The 9,432-nt window shown below is 39.5% G+C and overlaps 4 protein-coding genes and 1 long non-coding RNA gene across 6 annotated transcripts; 3 read left to right on the top strand and 2 right to left on the bottom strand.

The window, feature by feature from the left end:
• Positions 1-46: 46 nt before the first annotated feature.
• On the top strand, positions 47-3,212 carry LOC130701246 (protein scarlet-like). 2 transcript variants are annotated; one of them, XM_057523207.2, is made up of 14 exons: positions 47-64; positions 173-455; positions 519-663; positions 761-809; positions 881-930; positions 1,009-1,316; positions 1,374-1,464; positions 1,533-1,680; positions 1,749-1,979; positions 2,061-2,166; positions 2,230-2,460; positions 2,543-2,678; positions 2,759-2,864; positions 2,931-3,212. In XM_057523207.2, the coding sequence occupies exons 2-14, from the start codon at positions 333-335 to the stop codon at positions 3,196-3,198; spliced, it is 1,992 nt and encodes a 663-aa protein (XP_057379190.1). In that variant the 5' UTR covers positions 47-64; positions 173-332; the 3' UTR covers positions 3,199-3,212. The 2 variants fall into 2 exon arrangements, with proteins under 2 accessions (XP_057379190.1, XP_057379191.1); XM_057523208.2 differs by lacking the exon at positions 47-64 and having other exon boundaries at positions 148-455.
• LOC132088391 (uncharacterized) lies at positions 1,313-3,221 on the bottom strand. The gene is made up of 5 exons (XR_009421938.1): positions 3,126-3,221; positions 2,056-3,056; positions 1,773-1,977; positions 1,545-1,708; positions 1,313-1,474 (listed from the first exon to the last, which is right to left on the bottom strand). It is a non-coding gene; the product is annotated as an uncharacterized LOC132088391 (long non-coding RNA).
• A 23-nt stretch (positions 3,222-3,244) lies between these two features.
• Positions 3,245-3,939, bottom strand: LOC130701255 (10 kDa heat shock protein, mitochondrial-like). The gene is made up of 3 exons (XM_057523218.2): positions 3,805-3,939; positions 3,586-3,747; positions 3,245-3,518 (listed from the first exon to the last, which is right to left on the bottom strand). The coding sequence occupies exons 1-3, from the start codon at positions 3,805-3,807 to the stop codon at positions 3,378-3,380; spliced, it is 306 nt and encodes a 101-aa protein (XP_057379201.1). The 5' UTR covers positions 3,808-3,939; the 3' UTR covers positions 3,245-3,377.
• A 335-nt stretch (positions 3,940-4,274) lies between these two features.
• Positions 4,275-6,818, top strand: LOC130701247 (heat shock protein 60A-like). Its single transcript, XM_057523209.2, has 6 exons — positions 4,275-4,431; positions 4,606-4,773; positions 4,843-5,178; positions 5,244-5,602; positions 5,664-6,009; positions 6,072-6,818. The coding sequence occupies exons 2-6, from the start codon at positions 4,606-4,608 to the stop codon at positions 6,591-6,593; spliced, it is 1,731 nt and encodes a 576-aa protein (XP_057379192.1). The 5' UTR covers positions 4,275-4,431; the 3' UTR covers positions 6,594-6,818.
• Positions 6,819-7,518: 700 nt separating this feature from the next.
• Positions 7,519-8,624, top strand: LOC130701252 (elongation factor 1-beta-like). The gene is made up of 4 exons (XM_057523214.2): positions 7,519-7,693; positions 7,816-8,038; positions 8,099-8,288; positions 8,354-8,624. Exons 1-4 carry the CDS (start codon positions 7,614-7,616, stop codon positions 8,506-8,508), a joined length of 648 nt encoding a protein of 215 aa, XP_057379197.1. The 5' UTR covers positions 7,519-7,613; the 3' UTR covers positions 8,509-8,624.
• Positions 8,625-9,432: the final 808 nt, after the last annotated feature.

Genomic DNA, 9,432 nt, shown 5'->3' with positions numbered 1-9,432 from the left:
CCTGAAACTTGGGACTCTCTTCTCCCCCCCCCCCCCCCCCCACTGCTACCATTTATAGCTTCTGGTAAACATTTGGTAACTTTTGTATTCTTCTATTTTTTCATTTCTACGTAAAGGCCAATTTTTCTTGGTACTGAATTCCCGGATATTTGATGTATGTTTTGTTTGGCAGCTTAGCAGCAGATCGTTTGAACAGAGGCCCTATAGAGCCCATAGAAATTTGGTGTAGACGATGGAGACCTTATAGGGCGGAACTTGAAAGTTTTCGCACACTCTCAAAAAATTCAGCTCGTTCGGATGTCCTGTCAGTCAGGTAGACGGTTCCATCAATCATGGAACCCACCACGCCAGTTACGACGTCCGAAACGTCGTCGACTGAGTTTTCCTCTTCGGACTTCACTCCCATCGGAAGATTATTCCAACAGCCAAATGTAACCGAAAAACAGGCTGAAGAGGTATTAGCAATTAAATTAATAGATTTTTGCTTGTTAGTGTCTCTACCTTTGTCGTATTCGTAGATTGCATTCTTGTCGTTGACGAGACCTAGTAGTCATACCGATCGTGCTATCGGTGCCACTCTCACCTGGCGTGATTTGAGCGTCTACGTGACGGCACCAAAAGCCAAAGGCAATGGTGTCCCCTTCAAACGAGTCTTGAATAATGGTATTACTGTTAGACGTTATCATACGGATTCCATTGCTCACACAACCAAAACGATCGATTTTTTTTTCTTTCCTGTTTTGTTTATCATGTTTTGCAGTTCGTGGAGCTTTACAACCCGGTTCCCTCGTCGCCTTAATGGGCGCTAGGTAACAACGATGAGGCAAAGCATGAACGTGAGAGTTCAATAACTAATCCCAGTGAATTGTAATTTTCAAAGTGGAGCAGGCAAATCTACTTTGCTCAATGCATTGGCGTGCAGATGTCCTCGTAAGATATATCCTTTTCATGCAACTGTTGTAATGTTTTTGGGTTAACTCTTCAACATCTTTGGACTTTTAATTGTAGCTGGAGTCGTGGTTGATGGCGAAATCCGCGTCAATGGTCGGCTGATCGACCGATCTTTCTGTGACATGAGCGGCTATGTTTATCAGGATGACATCTTTGTTGGTTCGTTGACAGCCAGGGAACATCTCCTTTTCACTGCCCGTCTCAAAATGAATGGCAATTGGACGCCATATGAGCAAAACTTGCGTGTCAATGAGCTTCTGACCGAACTGGGATTAATCAAATGTCAAAATGTTGTGATTGGAGTGCCAGGTGTAACTAAAGGCTTGTCCGGCGGAGAGCGTAAACGACTCTCATTTGCTTCTCAAGTAAATTTTGTTTTCACGGTTTTTTACATTTTACTTTCTTAGACGTCTCTAACACAGGTGTTGACTGATCCCCCTGTCCTCTTCTGTGATGAACCAACTACCGGTCTTGACACTTTCTCTGCCGAGAGACTTGTTTTGATGTTGAAAGGTTTCCATCTCTAAAATAGAAAGTGTGCAGTGAATGGGTATTTAATAATTTTAAATGTAATTTTATAGATTTGACTCAACGGGGGAAAACGGTGGTTTGTACCATCCATCAGCCTTCGTCGGAAACATTTGCCATGTTTGATCGTCTTGTTCTGTTGGCTGAGGGTCGTATTGCTTATCAAGGTTCTTCAGCTGGTGCTCTTGGTTTCTTCCAAAGGTTGATACAATTTGCCACAAAATGTAAACTAAAAGAAAATTTTAATGGATTATTTTTTTTATTTTTAGTATGGGCTATGTGTGTCCTGCTACTTATAATCCTGCAGATTTCTACGTACAAACGCTAGCTGTTATCCCTGGATTGGAAGATACTAGTCGTGCAACAGTCCGAGCTATTTGCGATCGGTTCATCGTAACGTCCACAGCAAAACAAATAGATCTTCTCATTCAGTTCGAGACGAGCCTCGGCCAGGAAATGTTGGATCTGTCTACAAAGAAAGGCTATCAACCTGTTGAACTGTCAGTTAAGTCATTATGTTCGATCAGAAAACTGATAAACTAATTTGTTTTGTTTTGTTTTTTTACCCAAACTAACCATAGTCACCAAGCACGATGGATGATACAGTTCATTTGGCTGCTATGGCGAGCTTTTGTTGATTCATATCGCAATCCAGCTGTGCACACCCTACGTATCATCCAGAAAATCGTACGATAATTTCAATATAACTTATCTCTGAAAGATCCAAGTGGAAATCGTTTGAATTTGTAGGCAATCGCTCTTCTCGCGGGACTTTGCTTCCATGGCGTGCTGGGCACAAGAGATCAAAAGACTATTCAAAATATCCAGGGTGCTTTATTCATCCTAACCACCGAAAACACTTTTCCTGCCCTTTACGGTGCCTTAGGAATTTTTCCCATGGAGTGGCCATTATTCTTGAGAGATGCACGCAGTGGACTCTATTCACCTTCTGCTTACTACCTTTCTAAAGTAGTAGCCTTGGTATGTTTACCTGACTTTCTTCTTTGTTTTGCGTAAAAACGAAATGGCAAGTATAGTGTCCAATTATCTCTAATTGATGCAGATGCCAGGATATGTTGTTGAAACTTTCGTTTTCGTTTCTATTGCCTACTGGCTAATGGGGCTGAAACCAGAAGCTGGTGCTTTTCTATATTCTTGCTGGATTCTGATGGTTACTTGCAATACTGCTGCTGCATGTGGTTAGTGTTGGGAGTTCATATTTTTCATTTATGTCTACTTCTGCTCTCTATCGAGTATTTACGATTCTTGAATCATTTAGGAACGTTCTTTTCAGCTGCTTGCGAATCCATTGCAGTGGCTATAAGCTTCCTCATTCCTTTCGATTACATTCTTTTCATCACTGGAGGTGTGCTCATCAGTCTCAGGTATTACATTAGTATCTAGCTTAACCACAAAGTTAAATACTATTAAACCGATTACTATTTTGACAGCTCGTTGCCAGATTACGTGTCGTGGACCAAATATCTTTCGTGGTTTCTGTACACAAATGAAGCTCTATCTGCTGTACAATGGCAAAATGTTACATCCATTCGCTGTGAGAACTTCAATTTCCCTTGCTTACATAATGGACAGGAAGTTATGAAACACTTCAATTTCGATTCTAGTCATTTTTCAGCTGATATTACCAGCATGCTTTTTATCTATTGCATTTTCCATTTCCTTGGTCTTATGGCCCTAGTTAAACGTTCACGGTCCTAGGTTCGTTTGTGGAAATCACTACTGAAATACAAAAAAAGAAAAAAAATGTAACAAAAGGCGAATTTATTTCATCTCCTAAACTGCACATGATATAAATGACTACCATACAAGCTGACATTCAAATCTTCCCATTCACTCTGTTTTTGTTTCTTTTTCAAGGGGGAAATGCTTTATATGAATTACTGTTCTATCTTGGCCAACAAGTCACTTTCACGGAATAAGTGGTACTCTTTTTCTTCAATTTCGACTTTAGTGCCACCATACTCAGGAAGTAAAACTTGGTCACCAACCTTCACCGCCAAAGGAACTAGATCACCTTTCTGAAGAATGAAATAACCCATTAAGTGCTTTTTTAACCAGCTAGGCATAACACAATGGTTAATTTACCTCTGTTCTGCTTCCAGGTCCAACTGCGACGACTGTTCCTTTTAAAACCTTTTGTTGAGCTTTCTCTGGAATAACAATTCCTCCTCGTGTTTTGGTCATGGCCTCAGCTCTTTCGATCAAAACACGATCGAACATGGGAATAAATCGTCTGAGTGCGTTTGCCTGAAAATTAAAAATGTACACATAAACTGTATACGTAGAATAAAAGATTATTGTTACCATTTTGGATTTGTTAACTATTGAGTAGAAAAAACTGCGTGCTTCTTCTTAACCGGCAAGGCTAGCTCTGGCGACTGGAAGAACAGCGTCTGCTTGGTCGACTGGTTTAACTTACGTAAGCCACGTGGTTCTAGAATGTTCCGGCCGGAAAAAATAAATATTTTCCTTATCTTCATGATTTCTATTTTACCCATAATATTTTTGTTAATCGCCCCTAATTTTTCAACATGATTTAACACTGCATTTGAATCCGAATGCTTTTTTTCGCGATCACAGAAGACAGGATCCTTCTAGAACAAAGAAGGAAACCGGTTAAGGCCACAAGCCCTCAACTAAAGACACAATATTTCGGCAAACAGACATTAATTATCGCTAACCAAATTTAATTAGTAAATAAATAACTAAAAATACAATTATTTTGCAGTTGTTAAATTTTTGGATTTTTTAACTACAGCGTATTTGCCAACATTAATATGGTGAGGGTGATCTCGAAGCTTCCGCGAGAGGCTCTTTTTTTATTTTAGGGAAGGTACTGCTCGTCTTCTGTTTCACATTCAGTCGTACTGTCGTCGGCAAGCGTTGCACGTGGGAACTACTCAGACAAACTTACTTTAAATCAATTAAAAAGTAAGATTTTGGTTTGTGTATTATCATTCTGTTACCACTATTCATGAAATGTTGATATCTTCATTTATTAGGATGAATTTTGTTGCAAAAAGTCAATATAGTTAGCTTACATAATTTATCTATTCCTTGCGTGGTACTCGTTGACCGGTATAACTTTTTGTCTTCTTTCTAAAGATGTATCGGCTACCAAGTCTTCTGAGAACAGCAGCTCTTCGTCAAATTGCTCCCCAATCTTACAGAGCTTATGCTAAAGATGTGCGTTTTGGAGCCGAAGTAAGAGCAGCCATGTTGCAAGGAGTAGATGTCCTAGCTGATGCTGTCGCAGTCACCATGGGACCAAAGGTAAATATCAAAGCACACTGTTTCAACTCATGTCTATGCAAACTTAACTAACTTTTTGTTTGTTAACAGGGACGTAATGTTATTCTGGAATCCTCATGGGGTTCACCTAAAATCACAAAGGACGGTGTTACTGTGGCAAAAGGCATTGAATTAAAAGACAAATTCCAAAATATTGGGGCCAAACTAGTTCAGGATGTTGCAAACAATACTAATGAATCTGCTGGTGATGGTACCACTGCAGCTACAGTCTTGGCACGATCTATTGCTAAGGAAGGTTTTGAAAAGATTACTAAGGGTGCTAACCCTGTTGAAGTTCGCCGTGGTGTTATGCTTGCTGTTGATTCAGTGATTGGTAACTTGCGAGCTATGTCTAAACAAGTTACCACTCCAGAGGAAATTGCTCAGGTACATGAATTTCTAATTCTGTTTATCAGCTATGTTTTTGAAGAAAATTGTTTGTTTTATTCAAGGTTGCCACGATCTCAGCTAATGGTGATGAATCAGTAGGAAAATTGATTTCCCAAGCAATGAACAAAGTGGGAAGGGAAGGAGTTATTACCGTTAAAGATGGCAAAACTTTGATTGATGAACTTGAGGTGATAGAAGGCATGAAATTCGATCGAGGATATATTTCTCCCTACTTTATCAATACAGCTAAGGGAGCTAAAGTTGAATACCAGGATGCCTTGGTACTGTTAAGCGAAAAGAAAATTTCGTCAATTCAGTCAATTATCCCTGCTTTGGAGCTCGCTAATCAACACCGCAAACCTCTAGTCATTGTTGCGGAAGATATTGATGGCGAAGCCCTTAGTACTCTTGTTGTCAACAGGTGAATTTTCTAGCTTTTGAAATTGTATTGAGAACATTTTATAAATTCGATTGCTTTGTAGGTTGAAAATCGGACTCCAAGTTGTCGCAGTTAAAGCCCCTGGCTTTGGGGACAACCGCAAAAACACCCTGCATGACATGGCAAATGCTACCGGTGGCTTGGTCTTCGGCGATGAGGCAAATCTCGTTAAACTCGAAGATATTCAGTTGCATGACTTTGGCCAGGTTGGAGAAGTCGTTGTTACAAAAGATGACACTTTGTTGTTAAGAGGCAAAGGTCGTAAAGAAGACATTGCTCAGCGGGTTGCCATGATCAAGGATCAAATTGCTGAAACCACCTCTGAATATGAAAAGGAAAAATTGCAAGAACGTCTAGCTAAACTCGCGTCTGGTGTAGCTGTTCTGAAGGTATGCTTTCCACGTTGGGCCAATCCGGAAAAATGTTTTGCTTTAACATCAATTTTCTTTAGATTGGAGGTTCAAGCGAAGTAGAAGTAAACGAGAAGAAGGATCGCGTCAATGATGCCCTTTGCGCCACCCGAGCTGCCGTAGAGGAAGGTATCGTTCCCGGTGGTGGTACTGCCCTCCTTCGCTGTGTTCCAGCGTTGGATAAATTACCCTTCGCAAATGAGGATCAAAAAGTTGGCATTGACATTATTCGCCGCGCATTGAGGATGCCTTGCATGACCATTGCCAAGAATGCTGGGGTTGATGCCTCAGTCGTTGTCGCCAAGGTTATGGATTCGGAAGCCTCGATTGGTTACGATGCGCTCCGAAACGAATACGTCAACATGATTGATCGCGGTATTATTGACCCGACGAAAGTTGTCCGAACATCCCTTACTGATGCTGCTGGAGTTGCGTCCCTCCTCACAACAGCCGAATGTGTAGTTGTTGAAATCCCTAAAGAAGAGAAGGCTGACGCTGGTATGGGTGGTATGGGAGGCATGGGCGGAATGGGTGGGATGGGAGGCATGGGTGGAATGATGTAAAGTCCCTTCATATCCGAGTCAGTTGTTTTGGTTCCGGCCCCATATGTTGCTTCCCCCTTCTCGATTGTTGTGGTGTTGTCAAGTTGTACAGCGGTAATTGTTGGATACTTTCATTCCTCGTCCTGTTTGACATCCCAGTTTATGCAATCATGTTACTGCTCGTCAATCTTGAGTCATTCTTCGATCTGGAAGGAAAATTTCAGCAAACAGCGTAGTATTCGACAAGCGCTCGTGATGGGAGACACAAATGATCGTTTTTTTCGTAGTAAATCATTATAAAATCCTAACTTTCTAAGGAAAAAAAAATAAATGAACAGTTTTGTATAATTTGGATTGGTATAATTGGCAGTGAGGGCGTCTCGATAATTAATAAGCGGCGACGTTATCCGATGGTTAAGTTTAATGTTTATATCATAATAGAAAAGAGATACTCAATCAAATTGTTCAGTACAGTGAAAATTAGAAGTTTCAATACCTACCATGTTTGATTACTGCTAAACTAAAGTTACAAAGAACACACTTGTCCTTGGAGATAAAATGCACATTAGACACATGAAATAGCAGATCATTATAGCACATAACGTGTTTTTTTAAAATTAAAATCAAAATAACGAAAATATTTTAACCGGCAGCTGAGGTATGATAGTCACGCTGTAATCCAGGGTTGCGTCTGCATTGGATGCGTTCAGAATATCGTTAAGCTAAGAAATACGATAGACCTCTTATCGCTGTTAAAGTTCAGTAGCTCTTTAGCCAATTCATCTATTTATTTTATTGAATTTATTAAATATAAATCTGCAAGTACTGCAACTGAAAGTGAGCAAGTCTGCAACTCCCCATCCCATCGCCCATGTCAATGCCATTTCTACATTCTATTGCCCGGGGCCGGGGTGGATTTGAGACACGATTTCAGCTGTTATCTGGCAACGTGTTACACGTTCCCTTTGGTGCCTGCCATTGCCGAGTCTCGTGTCGCTCTTTTAACTTCAGTCGGTTTTTTCCTTTCAGACCTGATCAATTATGGCGTTCGGCGATCTTAAAACCGAGAAAGGCGTAAAGGCATTAAATGATTATCTTGCCGACAGAAGTTACATCGAAGGGTAAGTATTTTGTTTGCCATGATAAATTTTCGTTACCGGGTACTTTCATTCTTTCTCTAGTCATTACGCATGGTATTTTCATACAACTGCGATAGTTTTATTTTTTTATTTCATATTGTTAGATATGAACCGTCTCAAGCTGATGTGACCACTTTCCAAGCTTTGGGCAAGGCTCCGGCCGGCAGCTTTGCTCATGCTCTTCGTTGGTATAATCACATCAAGTCATTTGGGTCTGAAACTAGCAAATTCCCAGGTGCCTCAGCTGCTGCTCCAGCGGCAGCTAGCAAGCCAGCACCAGCTGATGACGATGATGATATTGACTTGTTTGGTTCTGATGATGAAGAGGTAGTCTTATTTAATGATTATGAATATTCCTATTTCTTTATATTTATTTTTGTTGCTAAGGATGAAGCTGCAGAGAAAATCAAGCAAGAAAGACTTAAGGCATACAATGACAAGAAATCCAAGAAACCTGCCTTAGTTGCTAAGTCCTCCATTGTCCTTGATGTTAAACCCTGGGATGATGAAACAAACATGGAAGATTTGGAAAAGTCTGTCAGAACCATCACATGTGAGGGACTTATTTGGGGTCAATGTAAGTTAACATTCTCTTCCGACAGTATCAGTATTAGTACTTAATGTATCTTATTGTCTGCTCAGCAAAACTTGTACCATTGGCCTATGGTATCAAGAAACTCCAAATTGGATGTGTCATTGAAGATGACAAGGTCTCAGTTGATTGGTTGACTGAGGAAATTCAGAACTTCGAAGATTTGGTCCAGTCTGTCGATATCGCCGCTTTCAATAAAATTTAAAACATGTTTTGAGCGAGTTCAGCTGGTTCTGTTATCAGATATTTTGAAAACTAATCATGCAAAGTGCCTGGTTTCACCATTACTGGCTGGTTGGAATACACATGCTGGATCGAAAATTTTTATTTGCTTTTAGATATTTCAAATGTCTACATAATGGTTATAAAAAAATACGTGTCATTGAATTTGATTTTACATCCATGATAGTAACTTATCTCTTTGCGTAGCTGAATATCATTACCTTTTTATACCACTTCGAAACTCCGCCTTTTACTTCAGGTAGGCATTTAAAGATAAGTTATTTTGTCTTATCCCCATTCTTTGGGTTTTCGATATTTCGATTGGATATTTATTACTTATTGTTTGCCATTTTGTAAATGCCAAATTGCCAATCCACCAAGCAAATTTTTCATAAAATTTATCTCTTTTTTAAGAATTGGCAACACTGGTATGCTATACAGCAACAAGTCTGAAGGCAACTAAACTAAGCCATTTGAAATTGAAACAGCGAAGCAAACAAGTCAATAGCTCTTCATGTCAGTGTAAATTGTGCTTCGATGAACGTAATGCAGGACGAAATCGCCATTGATAGGTACTATACTTTTGCCTAGAACGTTGTTAGATTTTCTATGGGTGAACGGTAACATTTTTCATAATTGTTAAGGTATAACGTGATATCAGATAGTATAGAAAAAACATCAAAAAGTTCTTTGTAGATTTCGGGAAAATGTGGTATTCATGTTACAGTATTTTTTTTTGAAAACTAGAAATCAATTTCTTTAGCCAACAAGTTTAACTTTATGTCATTGTTAAACTTTCTTATTAAAGAAAAACCAATGTGTTAATGTAATTTTCACAACACTATTCCCTTGAATATAGATACTTTGTTTTAAGAATAACAGCTACTGTTTATTTTCATAGTACTGT

This window comes from Daphnia carinata, chromosome 10 (assembly GCF_022539665.2).
Source record: "Daphnia carinata strain CSIRO-1 chromosome 10, CSIRO_AGI_Dcar_HiC_V3, whole genome shotgun sequence".
NCBI classification, from domain to species: Eukaryota; Metazoa; Arthropoda; class Branchiopoda; order Diplostraca; family Daphniidae; genus Daphnia; species Daphnia carinata.
The sequence above is the reverse complement of the archived record's forward strand: the minus strand, read 5'-3'. Positions and strand labels throughout refer to the sequence as shown.